We start from the raw sequence: 19,801 nt of genomic DNA on the forward strand, positions 1-19,801 counted from the left end.
CGACGTGCTGGGGCTCTGCGATACCTTTGATAGTTTCAAATGTGTTTCAGAATGTTCTATCATGAGGCGATTGCTGAACTGCCGGAAGATTGTCCACTTTGCCGACGCCAAAGACGTAGAACCTCAATATTATTGAGCACAACTGTGGGATGAGGGCTTTCGATCTTCCTTGTTATTTAAAGTCTTGAACATCATCTACATTCCCAACCATACCCAAAAGATCAGCCATATCCCAACACCATTCATTAGACAAGCGCTACAGCGTCTTTCGGCGAGTGAAGCGGGACTTCAACGCACTCTGATTACACAGACACTTTCCGAACCTTTGGCAAATGCCCTAGCCAAACGCTTTCATCAACTATCAATCAAGCCATGAATGACGCCATTGTCGCCCTTGACGACATAATCGTCGATCTAAAGCCGCTTGCACCACAGGATTCTGCAGAGGAAATGCCTAGAACTTTCGATGTTGGGAAGTTTTCATTAGACTCCCTATTTGTAAATGAGACTGTCTTTAGTTACTCAAAGCCCAGCGATGCCACGTGGAAAGAGTACCCATGCTCCCTTTCATTTGTGCCAGAGCCCAAGGAGAGGCAGGTGACTGCCGCTACAGGAAATGACGATCATATTTTCGTATTTAAGCATGACAGGCTGCAGCAAAAAGTCAATAGCTGGCTATCCAAACTTCCAGATCAACTGGGAGCTGATTTAAGGTGTGTTGACGTAAGATTTGAGGTAGGATCATCAACTAAGAAGAACGCATCTAATAGGCAATATAGACCTTGCAACACAATACTCCAAAACTTGAGTCGACCGGAACGGCCGCCCGAACATCACGAGATATGGGACAACAAAGAGAGTCCATTACTGGAAAGCCTGGAATGCAAAGACTCTTGTATCACATGGATCTCTTCAACAACTGCAATTGTGGTAATCATGCTGCAAGAACGCTAATTGAAGAGTGCCATGTCGCTGGAGAAGATAGTCCGCCAACCGGGGAATTTAAACCTCATGCTCAGATGAATCTTCGAGAGATCCTCGACGACTATTACGTGGCCCTGTTGCACATGCAGACATGTTTCAGGCTTACGGGTTTTTGTACCTTGCGTTATCGCCCATTGATACGACGCCAGTATCCTAGAGGTTAGGAAGAAGCCTGTGAGAGCATTGAACTGATAACCATACGTAATATATCGCGAAGGTAGATAAAACTTTACCGGCTGGAGATGTAAAGCATCGAGAGCATGATTTGTTGTATATGACAAGGACAACCGTATTTGCTTCAGGGTTTGAATTCAGTGTTTTCAATAATTCGGCCACTGTCCGTGTGTTTTTATTAATGCAATTAGCTGGACTCCATATTCTCTCCAGAGCTACCCTTCCTTGATTCTATAAGGATGATCTTTTGGCCGCCGACTAATTATGTCGTTCGCCTTCGAGGAGGTCAGACCTTGGCGCTCAACAAAACATTTATATATATTACCAGTATTATCCTCTTCAGAAAGGACTTTGAAGCCTTTAGATATAATTTTCAGGGGCCATTATAGCATCTCCTTATTTGCGTTTCAAAGTTTTTAGACTACGGGTACAGTCTTTAGTGTCATTAATACCCAAGTAGTCTTAGTGGTAAGCCATCCCCTAGGGAGGCATTAGAGTATGGAGCTTTATGCTGTGCTCCAAGACTTTCCTCTTTGGGCTGGCAGGAGCGCATCAGAATCTCTTGGTATTGTTCCTGCTCTTAATACCTTGATCCTTCAATATAGTATCACCGGATCACCACGTTGCCCTTGTCGATTATCTCGGTTCACCCACAATCCCTCATGACCGAACCCATGGAACGTCACTCAATTACTCTCTGAAGGTAACCAAATTACATATGGCAGAGTTACCTTCATTTTCTGCTCGAAGCTTATCATATCCATAGGTTTTTCTGTTGATCCCGACGACCTTGAATTCTTGTCTACTGTATCAGCGTGTACGTTAGCCCCTGACCTGCACCCGACCTGCTTACCCTGAAGGGGCCCAATGGATGGACTGGTCCATACACTCATCGGCTCAACCTTCCTTTGTCATCACACTTTCTTGGCATACAAGTGTTAAGAAAGTGGCCCTGTCTGCACCAAGATCCTTAACAAGCGCACAACAAACGACCCAACCTGCGCTTCGCGCAGCCGCAAGCCGCGGCGATGGCCTCGTCCATGACGAGCCCGCCCGCTGTCTCGGATCGCTTTGATCTTGGGATCCACACTCCCGCCAATCTAAACCGAGAAGCCCGTGCAGCTCTCCTGCAAAACAGCCCTGCAATCGTCAACGGTCCCGTTGGTGTTTCACCCGGACTCGGGCGGACGGCGCAGACACCGTCCTCACCACTCAACGCCGCCACCACTGCTGCAGCTGTGGAAGGAGCTGAGCGTGCCAACCCCACATCGATCTATGATCAGCCAATCTCTATTATCAAATCGGCCAATGACCTCGCCCGCGAGCGCGTGGAAGAGTACAACGCCAAGCTGATGGTTTTCCAGGCCTTCTGCGCCAAGTTTGAAGAAGCCGCTCAGCAATTCACCGCTGGACCGCAGCGACGTTTCGCTCGGCAATTCGCCGACAGCTTCCTCGGCATTTGGAAACAAGAGCTTTCTGGCGATGCACCAGCTTCTAAGCCTACCTACAGCAGCGTCGCCGCCTCGCTCCCCACTGACCGCGCCCGCCCAACTCCCCAACATCAACAACAACAACAACACCGACAATCTGACCCACTTCATCGCCAAGGGCAACAATCGACCATCGCTCCACCCCGACAAGACCTCCGTGTCTTCATCCGTCTAGAAGCCGGAGCTCCGGCCAGGGCCCACAGTAGCTATGCCATCCGGACCCTGATCCGGGAAAAGCTCGGCGCCGTCTCAGACAAGATCCGACAGGTGTTTGAAGTCAGATCAGGATGGGCCATCCTGGCTGCCGACCTCGAAACGCGCGACTTTCTCGTAGAGAAGCGGGCCGAGTGGGCGGCTGAGCTGGGAGCTATGGCAGTAGAAACGAACAAGGAATGGCACACTTATGTGGTCTCAGACTTTCCCAGAAGACTGACCGACTTTCGCGGCAATGAGGTGGATAGTGACAGCGTTGTCAGCGATGAGATAGAAATCCAGACAGGGCTCAAGCCCGTTGATATACGTACTGGGAGACAATTCTCGGATAATCCCTTGACCAAGACTCTACTTGTGTCCTTTCTCAAGCCCACCAAGAGATTCTGGTCCCTCTTTGGCAGCCGTGCAGCCAGACTCATAGACAAAACCGTCCAACCTAAACAGTGCAAAACGTGCTGGGACTACCACTTTGCCCGCAACTGCCGTAGACAGCCAGTCTGCCGACGCTGTGGCAAGACTGACCATATCGCAGACGGCTGTGCTGCATCAGAACAGTGCGTCAACTGCTTAGGGCCCCACGAGGCCAACCTTCGTAAGTGCCCAGCTCGGCCGAAGAAAGTACGCGGCGTCCTTCGCCGGCTTACCAAAGAACAACGAGAACACGTCCGAATGGTGGGCGCGGAAACATACCGACAACGATATTCAGAAACACAACTAGAGACGCATATGGAAACCCAACAAGGAGCGGCTGAGCTGCGAAGGGGCGACATCGGACTAGATGAACAGCCAGACGCTCACGCTCCGAGTCCAGCTGCGTCGGGAGCACCCTCGTGCATCATGGTGGCCACAGCTCCCCGGGCTACCTACGAAGCAGAGGAGGAGCCTGAGCATCATGGACTAAGCTCACCGAAGAAGAAGCGTCGTATAATCCTGACAAGCCGTACTCATGACTATGACCAGGAATAGGTACTCGCAGACACGAAAGAACGATAAGAAGCCACTCAAGGTCTTCCAGGCCAACGTCGGCAAGATCCCTCCGGCCCACGACTGCGCCCTGGCGCTAGCCGACTCGGAACGATATGACATTGTACTCCTGCAGGAGCCGTGGACAGCTCATACTAAAGCCCGCTGCCTAACCAAGACACATCCTGCGTACGACACGTTCACGCCAGTCGACATGTGGAACAGCAACGACACTCGGCCTAGAGTGATGACATATGTCCGACGAGACCCAAGACTTCTGGCTGACCAGATTCGCCCCTTTGAGACACGTGACATCCTTTGGATCACAGTCAACGGCATGACGATAGTCAACTTTTATCGCCAGAACGACGAGAGGGATGCCCTAAACACGCTGCTTCGCTGGCCTGTTCCGGAGCGCTGCCTCGTTGCTGGCGATTTCAATGCCAGGCATCGTAGTTGGCAGACGGGCCAAGCGACGAACCGCGGCCACGAGGTAGCGGGATGGGCGTCAGAGAATGACCTCAATCTTCTTAACACTCTAGATATCCCGACAAATCCACACGGCAACACGATTGACCTGGCCTTCACCAATATGCCACTGGCCGAAGCTACCGTCGAGGACCATCTCGCCACTAGCTCCGACCACTTCACGCTCAGCTTGACCTTCCTTGACATCAGATCGACTCCGGTACAACCGGCCAAGATCCGAGTCAAGACGGAAGACGAGCTTAAACGATTCGTCGAGATCGTAGAGCTTGGCGCTACAGGAATACCCCTGACAGATTCGACCCCCGAGGAGCTGGACGAGCTTGCCTCTTCACTTGTGAGTCTACTAACATCAGCAGCAAAAGCGTCTGGGAGGCCCGCACGGAAAGGCGGACGTCCGGCTCCCTGGTGGACGGAGGAGTGCGCCGACGCCGCGGCTGCTTTTCGAGCCATCAGAAGAAGCTACCTGCTCGGCTTCAACCAGGATGTTCAGATCGCCAAAAGAGGCTTTCATCGTGTAGTCCGTCAGGCCAAGAGGCGCTATTGGCGTAACCTCATCGATGGCTTCTCCAGCAGTAGCGATGTTTTCAAAGCTGTCCGGTGGCTAAAGTCCCCAGGAGCCTTCCAGCCGCCACCTCTACAGGTCGATAACGTCGTGTATGAAAGCCAGATAGATAAAGCCAACGCACTCCGACAGGCCACGCTTGAACGAAGAACTGCGGAGGACGACATCGCAAACGCATGGACGCCAGTATTCCCACCTAGATCGATCCCATTCTCTCCCGAAATCTCTCTAGAGGAGGCGCAATATGCGACTTGTTACACAGGCAATACATCCCCAGGGTCAGACAACATCACAGTCAAACTTCTTGAAGCAGTATGGCATATTATCGGTACACACGTCCGTCGTCTCTTCGAAAGATGCCTTACCACAGGCCATCATCCAAAACCATTCAAGGAGGCGGAGGTGGTCATGATCGCGAAACCGGGACGCAGAGACCTCACAGAGCCACGAGCGTGGCGACCTATCTCACTACTCTCCTGTCTTGGCAAGGGACTGGAACGACTGATCGCACGCCGCCTAGCCTGGGCAGCGGTGCATTACAACGTCTTGCACCCACAGCAAGCTGGAGCGCTCCCCAAAAGGTCTGCGACAGACCTGGTGACAGCTCTGATCCACGATATCGAAGAAGCGTTTGCACGCAAGAAGGTGGCGACTCTAGTCACAATGGACGTCCAAGGTGCTTTCGACACCGTCATGTGCAACAGGCTAGTTCTGCGTCTACGCGAACAAGGCTGGCCTGACTATCTGGCTCGTTGGGCTGGCTCCTTCATGGGCGGCCGGTCTGCGCGTGTCAGGTACCAAGACACCGTCACGGCCTCTTCTCCCCTTCAGTGCGGCCTCCCTCAGGGGTCGCCGGTATCGCCAATTCTCTTTCTACTCTATACTGAGCCAATCTACCGACTAGGAAACCCTCAGGGTCGCTTCGGTTATGCTGATGACACGGCCATCCTGTCCATAGGCGACACAGTAGACGAAACTACGGCTATGACTTCCGGGGCCATCGACGAGATGGTGCGCTGGGGAGCGACGAACGGTGTCTCCTTCGACTCGAAGAAGACTGAAGTCATGCACTTCTCTCGCAGCAAACTCAGGACCGCCCCGGCAGTACGTCACGGCGACATCGAGAAACATCCCGAGTCAGCCCTACGCTGGCTGGGCATCTGGCTTGACAGCAGGCTATCGTTCCGAATCCATGTAGAGAAGTGGGCGGCGAAAGCGCAAGCCGTGGCCTACCATCTGCGAGGACTCACCAACACGAAACACGGCCCGCTGCCGGCTGCCGGCTGCCGTACGAAGTGCCGTTAGGGCATGTATCGAGCCCGTGCTGCTCCACGGCTCCGAGGCCTGGTACCCGGGCACATCCAGGCCGCGATGGAATCAACCCAGTAAAGACTTACCTTCAAGCAACCAACATCTCATACAGAGAATGACCAAAGCCATGAACCAGGCCATGAGAGCTATACTTCCCGTCTGGAAGACAACACCTATTGCTGCTCTCCACCGAGAAAGTGGGATACCGCCAGTCGCGCAACTCCTTGAATCACGACGACTCCGATTCTCTGCACGGCTCAAATCGCTTGATGAGGCTCACCCTCTGGCGAGGCGAACGCGTCCGCCCAGCCAACCTGCTTACCACGACCTCATAAAACGAAGATATCAAGCACAGACGGAAAGTAGCTTCCGAACACGTCTTCGACGCACAGATGAGCTCCTTGCGCCGTGCGCGCGACCGAAGCTCATCCAGCGATGCTTCAACCAAGAACAAATGCCACCGCTGCAGACAGCGTCGAAGAAGGAAACGGCCGACGCTTTCCTCCGTTGGGTGCAGTCACTCGATCCGCTAACCCTAGTAATATACTCAGATGGCTCTCTCTCCTCTCAGGGAGCTGCCAGCTACGGCTTTACTATTCACCAGGGCAACTTCCCCGTCCTCGACGGGTCAGGTCGCCTTGGACCTGCCGAAGCTACAGGGGCGCTCCAGGGCTTGAAGGCCGCTCTAAACCTACAAGAATCAGTTTCACGAAACATCATAATCTGCCTAGACAATCTTGCAGCTGCTACATGCCTGCGAGGCACACCTTCCGACTCCTCACAGGACGTCTTTCTCGAGTTTCAGGCACTAGCGGCTTTGCATGGAGCCACACAGGTACGCTGGGTGCCAGGACACACCGACATCCCCGGCAACGAACAGGCCGATAAACTGGCCAAAGCAGCATCATCAGCCCCCGAGCCTGGGCAGGCTCAGCCAACACTAGCATACTTGCGAAGGATCGCAAGACAGAAACCGAAAGAAGCATTCGAGACGTGGTGGTCGACCTCTGCCCCTGAGCAGTATAAGAGGCTCAATCTCAAGGCGACTACAGGCTGCCCGCCGGAGCTTTCGCTCCCGCGCGCAGCCTTGCACCATCTGTTGGCAGCGAGATCCCTTCACGGGGACTTCGCTGCGTATCACGAGAGATTCGACCATGTCGACGCACGCCTAGTCTGCTCATGTGGCCGACGCAAAGCACCGGATCACATCTTCTACTGCAGAAAGATACCGCCGCGTCACCGGATGAGGCTTGCACCCTCACCGAATGCAGCGGTCAATCTAGCAATAGGAAAAGACTTTACCAAATATATCGACCTATCCAAGGCCAGCGCGTTCTTTGGAAATATCTGCCCTCGCTACTAGGCGAACACGACTCGAGAAGCACTCGCGTCTCTCTTTCTCTCTTTCTCTCTTTTTATTTTCAATACGTTTCTTTTGTTACCTTTCCTCTTTCTTATATGCTTGCAGCTAAATGGAAGGCGCTGATACGCCCTCCATCCGACTGCGATCACTCGGAGGCAGCCCCGCGACAACCGCGTTGAGAGGCTCACGATCGCCTAAAAACAGGCTTACCTTGCGGCTGTCATTCATCAGCCGCGCTTGATCATCCCGCTGACGGGTAGCAAGCTTGATAAGATGCGCCATTTGTGCTGTTGATATGCTGGATAGAGCGCAGTTTGTTGACGCGTTCGCAGAAATTGGACTCTGAGGGGAAGACTAATTTTCGCGTAGCGGATGACTAATCCTCGTTAGGGCCAAATATCTCTGTAATTAGCGTATAGATAGACTGTAATTCCTCTAGCTCAGCACGTCCTGTGCTCCAGTAGGAGACTTTTTGGGGCCTACGGCCCCCGGACGAAAAATATACATAACATAACATAACATAGCTGGTATTTTACAACGGCAGGAATGGCCTGTCAAAAGCTCAAGCCCTGGGCCACTAGATCAGCGATTAAAAGTCCGTTTTAACCGTTGCAGTCCCCCACGTGATGTGGATTCAATGCAGAATATGTCGATCCTAACTACCGATGTAACATCAGCTCTGAGCGACTGCATCTAAGGTGAGGGCAAGTGATATTGTATACGGAAGAAGGGGAAGGTGGAAATAGGAAGTTGAAGAACAAAATTGACAGAGGACATGTAAAATGGAACCCACACTCAGGGTTTGAAAAAGATGTTGGCTCTAGCAGACACTTGATCCACCTCTACCATGGATTTGCGCCTCATATTCCTCGTCCATCCCCTCGCTCCAGCCGTTTTGACCTATGTCGACGTCGAATTCGTCCCGACAGTCTGGCACCGTGATGGAGAGGTGGAAATTAACCCTGGATTACCTGAGGACTTTTTGCAACGACCATAGAGTAACACCGACATGACCCGTTCCGCTGCACGACGACCGACCAACAGTCCTTGGCAAGGCAAGTCTGGAAAATTCGGCAATGGCTCGACAACGAAAGAAGGCCGAAAATGAAATCGAATCAAGACATTGGCCTGGCAAGAAGGCATAGCGGGAGAAATGGGTCGTTCTTTGCTGCAAGAGAGTCGCGAGTCCGGTTTGGGACAGGACGATTCATCCACTTAATTCCGCCGTTCGTTCAAAAGATGGCCTACATTCGATACATGCACAGCTTCCATATCTTGGAACAGCATCGAGACCCAGACGATACTGTTTCGTCTCTGCTTCCATTCCGGCTGAAGAGGTAGACATGGCGCCTCGGAAGACTCGTTCCAGGTCCCCCCACCCAGAAGATCGAGCATGGGGTGAGCCAGACCATGCGCAAGAGAGGCATGACGGCGATCAAGAAGAACTATCAGTTCGGCAAGGACTGCGGTACGATCGCCGTGCTTGCGTTCTACAACAAGATCCATGGATTCTGGGACGGCTCAGTGTACGTCCCAGAGGGGGAATCGCTGCCGGAAGACACGAACGACGTGGTAGGTTTAGAAGTGTAGAAGTGCGGAAGGCTGAAGAAGCCGATTGAGCAAGTCGCTGACCGGGACGGTGGTTACAGATTCACGATATTTGGCGAAGGCAGGTTGTGTCTAATGGCGAGCTTGTTCTGAAGCCAGCGAGACAACGGAAGCAGCCGGCCAATACGAAGCCGTGCCGGGTCACCAAACCAGCGCCGAAGCCATCACCCCGTGTGCTCAGTCTTCGCAGCAGAGGTCGTCAGGGCGATGGCTCATCAGGGTCTGGCGCCTCACCGACGCAGCCGCAAATCATCGTCGCCGGCGACGGCGAATCCGAAGCCGAAGACGATGGTGAGAGTACCTGGGACGTTCCAGCCAGTCCAGCGCCGAGGATGACCCGACGCCGGGGTCGTGACAATGCCGGCCCCGGAGAGACCGAGACAAGAATCCGAAGGGAAGCTCGCCTCGACGCTTGCCCGGATCATGCTGTTCGTGACCTTGGTAGTACCGACAACCATATCAGCGACAATGACACCGATAACGCCAACGGCGAAGGTGATGATCATCATCACGTTTATAGAGGCGATTGCCGTCGTTCACGGGTTCGCGACCGGAGCGAGCCGGCGGAACCAAACAATGCAGCCTCGAGCCATCTTCACGATCATGCACCAGATGATCAGGACGCCGTGATGCCGTACACTTCGATTGAAGATGAGGATGCGGAAGGCGAGCCGTGGTGTGAGCCGACCGCACCATTTGCTTCCATGGCTATGAATGGCCCGTCGGATGATGCAATGCAGCCTAGTCACGGAGATGAGCCAGGATCTGTCGATCTGACAACGATGATGGCAGAGGATGATTGGATGCAGTCGGCTATGCTGGACTTTGGCCAAGTGACAGATTTCCCTGGCGCACATCACTGGGGTAACATGCTGCAATTTGATCTCGACAACATGGGTATGGACATGAACGTGGACTTGGGCATGGAGATGATGGATCAACTTGACAACGGTCACCTGCCCATCGATATGATGCATCTTCCCTCAGCCGACCCACATGTCGTCCGTCAGGCTCCCATCGAAGCCGAGGGAGGTCTGGGCGACGGTGGACTGGCGAACCGCGACACCGATGCTATTGCTGATGCTGGCAATGGTGCCGCAAAAGTTACACAGTCCACGGCTGCGGCAGCCAGCGACAGCCACATGCCGTCCGCCCAGTCGAAGAGTGACATTGAGATGCAAGCGCGGACTCCATCAGACGAGACTCGTCCTAGCCCGCGGTCGACCGCTGCGACAGGTTGGCCAGACAGTTCGAAACATACCACGACGACGGCAGAGGACGGACCGCAGTCGGGTCACTTTGCTGGAAACCCGCTGTTATCGATCATCACTAGAGCATTGTCTCAAATGAATTGTTACGAGGATGCTGGACCAGATATGAACAATAATACAAGTTGGCCAATGGGAAGTCATGGCATGATCGGTATGCCGCCCGCGATGCCGGCCTGTTGAGTATGAACATCAAGCGTACATGGGTCTTCTTGATCGGTCTTTTCTGATGTGCTCGTAGTTGTACTTTCTTTCTCCTCTCTTTTATTCATTCAAGAACGAAAATGAAGAGGGCAGAAAAGGAACAGCACGATAAGTTTCGATGGATGTCTTGATGGATGTCTTGAGAGAAAAAGATGACAAGATGTGTAGAAGAAGAAAGAAAGGAACGATAGATCAAATAGATTTATTTATTGGCCTAGGTACTGTAAAACTAATGCGCCTGAGGTTGTTCCATAATCGCTCCCGCTACCTGGGATGCTTCTTACCGTTTAAGGAACAGCATGATTCTGCATCTGGTTTGGTGAGAAGTGCACGTGCACAGACGGTCGTCGTAAATGTCCCAATACATATGAGACAATTAGCAAAATCTAATTCATAATGTCGGAAACACCCTTATGTCTTTATGCCAAGCATTCATACTGAGCGCTGACAGGATATAGACCATGGATTGCTTCAGTGGGAGGAAGAAGCCAGAACCAGACGAGCATGACTACATGCACAGGATGAACAGTATCAAGCTCATAGCGCTAGAAAGCAAGAAAGGCCGTCAGCTCCGTCTCGTTCCATGTGGCCAAAACAAAGTCACTCGTTTGCTATTTAAGCCCTGCTCGCCGTGCCGATGTGAAACTTGTCACCTCCGCATCCTGTCTGCTCTCCACCTGGCATGCATATAATTGGCTTGATGCGAAAACAGAACGTAAGGTCACCACCTGCCCTACAGCCGCTATTTCTGCGGAGAGAAAATCTTTGGACGCTTCGTCAGCAAGAGAAGACCGAGAAATTGGAAGCTAATCTAAGTCATGATACACAAGTGGCCGGACAAGCGATGGACACTGGCGCTCAGTTCGAGCCGATGGATATAGACAATGAGGAGGCATCAAGGGATAACGAAATGTGTATTCCGACGATCGTGTTATGGCCGCCGTCGGATGATGATTTTGAGATGAAGGAGGACGCAGATGTAGAGATGACTTGCGCCGAGAGGAGCACCATTACAAACAACAACTAAGCGCTACAATATATGGATATTACCAACTTACTCTTATCGTAGGCCTCCTGAAGTTCCTGCCTCTCACGAAAAATTTGCATTTCAAACCATCATAGTGAATCTGGACCGTCAGTATTCGTACGTGACAGATTAAAGTCACCCTTGACTTGGGGGATGCATATTCCGCAGCTCTGTGTATAAGCCCACTGCCGACTTGTATTGTGATCCCAGCCCGCAAAAGCATTATCGTCTCGAAGGCTCTACACTGGATAGATTGCTCAGATCAGACGGAAAGCGCAAGATGCTGGACCAGGTTCTGCTATATCTGCCGCAGAAGCAAAGGAAGAGAGATTTGCGAAGAACAGAAACTATCCAGAGGCTAAAATAGGATGAGACCCGGCTCAATCGAAAGAACGAATCTTCAAAGTGTCGCGTATCAAAAAGGGAAGGACTTACTGTACGACCAGCTAGGTTCTGAAATTGGAAAAAGGCCTCTTGGATCCCCTTGGAATGCTTAAATATGCACTATTGCCATGTTTGGCGATGTTCGTATCAATCACTCTCTAGGAATCGATGATCCGTAGTGAACACACTAGAATTGACAAGAAAAGAACGCTGCGACGCCGCATTGTGGATGAGACGTATGGCCCTATGAAAGAAGTCAAAGCATGGGAGAGGATCAAGAAGCTAGTGAAGGCACCAGATAAATCGCCAAATCTTTACGTTCAAGTACCCAGTAGTGAATCCATTCACAGGATCGATGACTCCGTGACAAGCCATACCCTCGACTCGCTATCGCATACCGTTGAGAGCAGGGTCGAGCCGAGAACTACGAATGATCGCAAAGAGGATAATCACATATCCACATCCATCGAGTTTACCCATAATCATCCATGTCGAGAAGATGGGGAGGATGAGGACCTCCGCTGCCTGTGGATCCCCTCAAGTGACGATGAGGAAAATGAAGAAGCGGCGCATGCCGACGCGGTGTCCGTGACGACGTGGCCTAGGCGGACTTGAACTGTATGTACTTGGCCTAGTTATGGAGAGTCTTCTTTTCGCACACAACTAGATGGTTATGTCTATATGTTAGCTTGGTGAAGTTCGTCTTTTTAGGGACTGGTTCGATCGATTATCGCTTAGGGAGCATACGTGCTTCAGTTTTCCATGCCGGGAGAGAGGGCTGGTAGCCAGAACTGCTCAATTTAGAAATCTAGGATTGGCCTTTCCTTTCTATGGGAGAATTGATCCTGGTTTGTCGCAAAACATGCTGTTCCCTTTCATAAGAAATAAACCCTCCCTTCCTTATGTCTTTGGCAGTAACATTATCTCTTTCCACTTTTCATTCTCCAAAGCACTACCCGAGGACTCTGAACTCTGAAGAGATAACACGAGGGCATGCCACGGATTTCTCTGGACCTGCCGACGCATCTTATTGATGTCCCGGCTGGTCGTAGTAGTGAACGCTACTACATTCCCATATATAATGTAATAGATTTCTGAGCGATTTCTATAACTAGCCTCAGTCATAATGACTCCCATCACTTACAACCTACCAGATTCCCTTTGGCGGTGCACGAGAGCTCATAAGTTACTGGTTACAAGACTGCGGTGTTACGGATTGGCAGTTTCACAACGACGCCAGCTCAGGATGGGTTTGTTTCGAGTACGAGGGGGACTTTAACATTGCACTTGGTTTGTATTCACTTTGGACCTGTCGCTTCTCTTCTATGATGTCTAATTAGGTCATGATAGAGATTCTACAAGAAGTGAAGCAACTTCACCCAAAGCTGGAATACTCAGACGTCAACAAGCTGAGGAGCATCAAGCTCGAGGTTATAGATTGCACGTTGATCCAGCCCAGGTTTGCCAGGATATACTCTAGCCACGTCAAAGGATCACTGCGACGCTGGGACGATCTGATCGACTGGATCAGGTTGGACCTGCCCAAAGCTAAGGTCGAGAGGACGCAGAAAATAATGTTGACAGGACTATCGTCCCGTCCAAACATCCATGAACTCAATCACTGGATGCGTTCGAGACTCGGGTCAGACTGCCTGCTGATTGTTGCATCACGCATCGCCCGCATAGGCATGTGCCGCGCGCTGGTCTTCGTCTGTACCCTCGCTATGGGAAAGGGCTTGTCCGAGGATAGAATACATGACCGGCTCGAAGGAGCGATGTTTGGCAATGAGACCGTGAGAATTCTGGTTGAGCGGTCTGATGGTCAGGCTAGTGCAACGAAGTACCAACAAGAGGCGGCACCTCTGGTCGTGCTGGGATCGTCGAGACTGCCGCCTCACTGGCCTAGTATAGTGTCCAAATGGAATCACAGCATGGAGAAGATAGACGAGGATACTACTTAGGAACACACGATGAATAGTGTGCCGCACCTTGATGTCCGGTGTTAGGGCGAAGCCTATCCTATCCTAGCTGCGAGGCGGATACAGGTCTGAATCCAATGGAAAACACATATAAAATAAAACCACGCTAATGAAGACAGGGACCTGAATCCATTGCCCCCAACGGATACAGGTCGCCATCATCAAAAGTTGGAAAAAATGACTTTTAAGGTAACGTGTATCACTAGTATGTGAGCCAGACAAGTATGTGAGCCAAAAATCCCTCATCCTACATCATCACTACCTAATCAAATAATTCTCAACCACCCAGTATGTCACAACCCAATAAAGAAGGTAGAATCCTTCTTGCACTTCAGGCCCTTCAAAATAACCCAAAATTAAGCATCCGACGCGCTGCAAGTATATATAACGTCAATCGCAGTACATTACGTCGCCGCCAGAATGGCGCTCAATCCCGACGCGACTGGACACCAGGATCACGAAAGCTATCTAATCTAGAAGAAAAGACTTTAGTTCGCTTTATTCTAAAGCTAGATTCCCAAGGGTTTCCCCCAAAACTGTCTTTTGTTGAAGCAATGGCTAATTGTCTCCTCGCTGACCGCAACGCGTCACCTGTCGGCATGCACTGGGCTAACAATTTTATCAAGCGACAACCAGAGCTCAAGATGCGTTTCTTTCGGAGATATGATTACCAGAGAGCCAAATGTGAAGATCCGACTATTATTCGAAATTGGTTTAGGCTTGTAGAGAACACAATCGCGAAATACGGTATCCAATCACATGATATTTGGAATTTTGATGAGACTGGCTTTATGATGGGCATGATTTCAAGCGGAATGGTCGTCACAGGTTCAGAAAGGCTTGGAAGACCGAGATCAGTGCAGCCTGGAAACCGTGAATGGATTACAGTCATTCAGGCGATTAATGCGGAAGGCCAGGCGATTGAGCCGTTTATCATTGGCGCGGGCCAAAATCACCTCGCTAACTGGCATGAAGAACCTACCCTCCCGTGCGATTGGGTTATTGCAATGAGCCAAAATGGCTGGACAAATAACGAACTGGGTCTTGAGTGGCTAAAGCACTTTGACCGACGCACAGCTGATCGATCAGTTGGTTCCTATCGTCTTCTGATCCTTGATGGCCACGAAAGCCACCACTCTGTCGAATTTGAGAGATATTGCGAGGCAAATAAGATTATTACGCTCTGTATGCCGGCTCATTCGTCTCATCTACTCCAGCCTCTCGATATTGGGTGCTTTGGGCCGCTTAAAAAGGCATATGGTCGAGAAATTGAGGATCTGATCAGAAGGTCTGTACATCACATTTCGAAGACCGAGTTCTTTCCTGCCTTTGCCGCCGCCTTTCAAGCCACTATGACCGAAAAGAATATCAGAGGGGCTTTTAGAGGGGCTGGCCTTGTTCCTTTTGACCCTGAAAGTGTGATCTCAAAGCTTGATGTTCAGCTACGGACTCCAACACCTCCCGTGGAGGAGGCCAGCCAGGCTCAGCCTTGGACTTCAAAGACGCCAAAGACAGTTCTCGAGGCCGAATCTCAGTCTGAATACCTCTATAGGCGAATCAGAAGGCATCAAAGTAGCTCCCCAGAGTCAATACTAGGAGCTCTGAAGTCGCTTGCAAAGGGAACAAAGGCAATAATGCATGAGAATGCCTATCCTAGCTGCGAGGCGGATACAGGTCTGAATCCAATGGAAAACACATATAAAATAAAACCACGCTAATGAAGACAGGGACCTGAATCCATTGCCCCCAACGGATACAGGTCGCCATCATCAAAAGTTGGAAAAAATGACTTTTAAGGTAATGCATCAATTTGTAATTACGAGGACATATGGCATTTTAATTTTAATCCACAGAAACCAAGTATTGCGATGTTGCGATCAGTTTGAAACTCAGTTAATTGCATTCAGCGTCGTTGAAAGTGGAGAGCAATTGGCGAATCATTTACCCTACTCAAGAATTACTAGCAGAAACGCATTGCGTTTCCTGTTTTTGACCAATCATCGTCCAACATTCTCGCCCCATATTTCTCCGTTGGAAACGCACTGCGTTTCTTGTACCGCACTCGTGAAATTAGAAAACCTAAAACACGAAACGCGTCGCGTTTCCGTCGGCTGACCCTTGTCAAGTTGTTGAACTTAATCACTCCAGACCCAAATAACGGCATAATTTTGCTATTGCTTGCTGAATATGACATACCTATCGTCTTCGTACAACATCTACTCGATATTCTCCGTTTCATCCTATGTTACGTACTTTTCTAAGCTTAGTCATAATGGACCCCTTACCTATTCAGGAGCAAAGTACTTATCCTATTTTATCCCCAGCAAAGGTGCAGAAGCTCGAGACGCTCGGCCTTTATTATAATTCGCCAGAACAAGCTATCATATGTATCAAATGCGGTTTTGCTTTGAGTCCCAGACTTAGGGTTAGGATAGGGTTAGTATTAACTATCTATGCTATATCTGCCTACATCATTATTCCAGCTCCAAATTCAAGTGAAAAAGGACTTTGACGCGTCTAGATTGGGCCGTTATCCCTATTTTCCTCTTTCATATGAAAGGGGCTACTTGGAGAGACTGCCGCGACTCCACTTTTAGCGATGGCAGGGGCGCTTTATCATCTCATTAGTGCTCTAGTCTTAACCCTAGACGGTTCTTATAAAGTTTAAGGTAATAGCTTAAAGCTTTATAATATATATTATATATATAATATAATTAAAGTTTAATTATAGAATTCCACATAAATAGCGCGTCTTTAATATGCGCTTCTAGGATAGGTCCAAACTCTACAGAAAGAATAGCCCTTAATATTCTTTAAAGGCAACTTACAGTAAATAAAGACTAAGTCTTGAGTTATAAAATAGGATAAAAATGCCAGAATTACATATAGGGAGCAGTCCCTATAGCCGTGCCGGAGTTATCAACTCTAACGTGTTACGATTAAATTAATCTTTTATATGTCCCCACAAATTTCCTTATATTATCACCAATTACCACGCTTATTAAGCCAGCCTAAGCCGCCAGGCTTATATGCATAGTGGAGTAACTTATGCCCTACTAAAGATATATACCGTAAGCCGCCTAATAGTATAGTATATTAAACTTACGATTGCGACTTATAACTTATAATAAGTCGACTTATAATTGTAAGCCGACTATATTATATATATTTATTTATTTAGTACTAGATAGAACTTAGCTTACTAGCTATTAATAAAGCCTTTTTACCTAAATATACCTAACCCGCTCTATTTACTATTAAGTGTTACGGTCGTAATTCAGGAATCAGGTAGACAGGGAACGCTTCAGGCAGGATCAGGTCTATAGCTACGGGTAGGCACTGCAGGCAGGTCAGGCTCTATTAATAAGACGTAGCTCAAGGAGCTACGTTCAGGATCTAACTGGCGGTCTAACTAAAGTTACGGCGATAACGTATCGCCACGTGATCTAACCCGCTCCGCGGTCTAGGGTAGGCAGGTCTGGTCTTAGGCTGTAATATTAAGAAATATAATACTTTACCTTACTTAATATCTATACCTTATGCCTTTATAAATATAAATCAGTATGGATTAATTTACCTATTTAGAACCCTAACCGTTATATATTAATAGCTCTTATTTAGAATATACTATATTAACGACTAAGTAATAATATACTATTAAGATAGCTACTAATAATAGACTTACCCCCCTTTATATTAGAACTGCACCCAGCATTATAAAACTTATGGCTAAGATCTAGCAGTTATATAATATTATTAATAATTTATAAACCTAGGTTAATAAATAACCTACTGTAACTACTTAAGTATATAGTAATAAATAGGACTTAAGAGAAACACTAAAACCTCTTAAGCTAGAAGCCTTTATAGGTAAGGCAGTAGATATTATTGTTATATCGTAACCGCACTACCGGGTAGCCACAACGCCACACTGGCACGTGACGGGCCCGAGTCAGCCACAACCTATAACTATACTAGCAAATAGCCCGTCAGAGGGATCTTCCCTCTAACAAGCTTTAGTAAAATAATACTATTGAACCTACCTAGCCTTCCCCCACGACCGTAACAATTATATTATTCCTAATATAAATAAAAGGGCATTTCTATATATATAAGAATAAATTAGATATTAATATAAAGAAAGTCTTATATACCTTATCCTTAATCTAAAGAGATACTAAAGATTGGTTTAAATTAATCCTTTAAGACTACCTTAAGAATAAAGATAATAAAAATCTTTAGGATTAAGAAATATAAAATATCTTTACTAGCTAGGATAATTTTAAATAAGCCCTTAAAGATAACTTTAAAGTAATTAATAAAGAACGATAAGTAGCAGCCGAACTATTGGCCTTAAAATAGCATAAGTCTTATACTGCCTACTCTACTAAACTTTAATAGCTTATATCTAAGATAAAATAGGATAATAAAGCCCTTATAGAAATCTACTACTAAAGCTTAAAAGAAGATATAAAAGAATAAACTCTATTTAGCCAACTGACTTAATAACTTAACTATATATATTACTATAGTAGTTAAGATCGATAAATAATAGTATAAATGCTAATAAGAGAAAGCCGCCTATATTAAAAAAAGAAGCGACTTTAACCCTTACTACCTTAATGAATAGAAATAGAATAATAATAACTAAGGTAACTCTTATAACTAAAGATAATAATAAAATTAATAATAAGGCAATACTTATTATAGCACCTATATAGGACTAATAATATTAAGAGCTATATAGCCTAATTGGAATGATTAATAAAAATAAGATATATCTAAATATAAATACTATAACTATAACTAAATAAGTTATATAGTAAGAAACTGCCTATAACTATAAAAACTATAAAACCTAAACTAAGGTAAATAAACTTTAGGACTTACTAATAATTTTAATCCCTAAATGGTTTAATAAACCTAAATATTAAGAATATATTATATAGGATATAATACTACCGCTATAAAAGAAGAATAAAATCTAAACTAGGCTTAGACTTAATATACCGAAAGCTTAGTATAAGAGCTAAAAGACCTATTTCCTATAAAATAAGAAGTAGAAAAAGAAAGACTATTACCTTTAAATAATAAAGAAATTAATTGCACCTATAGGGAAAGATATACTAAATAGATCTAAGACTTAGAATATTAAGAAAAGCAATAATAATACTATAAGGATTAATAAGACTAAATTTAAAATAGCCTTAAATTATAGGCAAAAGAAAGAGAATACTAATAAAAGAAGTATTATATAAGAAAACTAAGAAAGCTATAAGCACTTAGGATATATAGAGATAGCTATAATATATTAAATAAAATAGCTCTTAAAGATAGAAATAGAATAACTAAAGAATAAAGATAATACTATAAAAGTTCTATATAGTAACTAAAAGACTTTGTCACGGGCTGGGCTCGGTAGGGCAGGTGAACGGGGAACGCTTCAGGCAGAATACGGTCTATTGCTACGGATAGGCACTGCAGGCAGGTCAGGCTCTATTAACAAGACGTAGCTCGAGGAGCTACAGTTCAGGAACTATCTGGTCGGTAAACAAAGTCTCTGCGATAACGTATCGCCACGTGATCCGGATCTACCTTGTTAGTGGTCTAGGGTAGGCCAGTCTGGTCGAGCTGTGACAGACTTATTCTATTACGACCCTCGCGGTTACATCACGTGTACCCCACATTTCCGTCCAATCAAACCCAGGCTCACCCACACCAGCATGAGCTTCCCAAAAGCTCACCTATGCACGCGTGAGACTTACCCTATAGCTCACCCAAC

General features: G+C 47.8%; 1 protein-coding gene across 1 annotated transcript; it reads left to right on the forward strand.

The window, feature by feature from the left end:
• Positions 1-9,197: 9,197 nt before the first annotated feature.
• Positions 9,198-9,834, forward strand: FOXG_06613 (uncharacterized protein). Its single transcript, XM_018385305.1, has one exon. The coding sequence runs from the start codon at positions 9,515-9,517 to the stop codon at positions 9,785-9,787; it is 273 nt and encodes a 90-aa protein (XP_018242595.1). The 5' UTR covers positions 9,198-9,514; the 3' UTR covers positions 9,788-9,834.
• Positions 9,835-19,801: the final 9,967 nt, after the last annotated feature.

The sequence above is a fragment of the Fusarium oxysporum genome, chromosome 3 (assembly GCF_000149955.1).
Source record: "Fusarium oxysporum f. sp. lycopersici 4287 chromosome 3, whole genome shotgun sequence".
NCBI lineage: Eukaryota > Fungi > Ascomycota > Sordariomycetes > Hypocreales > Nectriaceae > Fusarium > Fusarium oxysporum.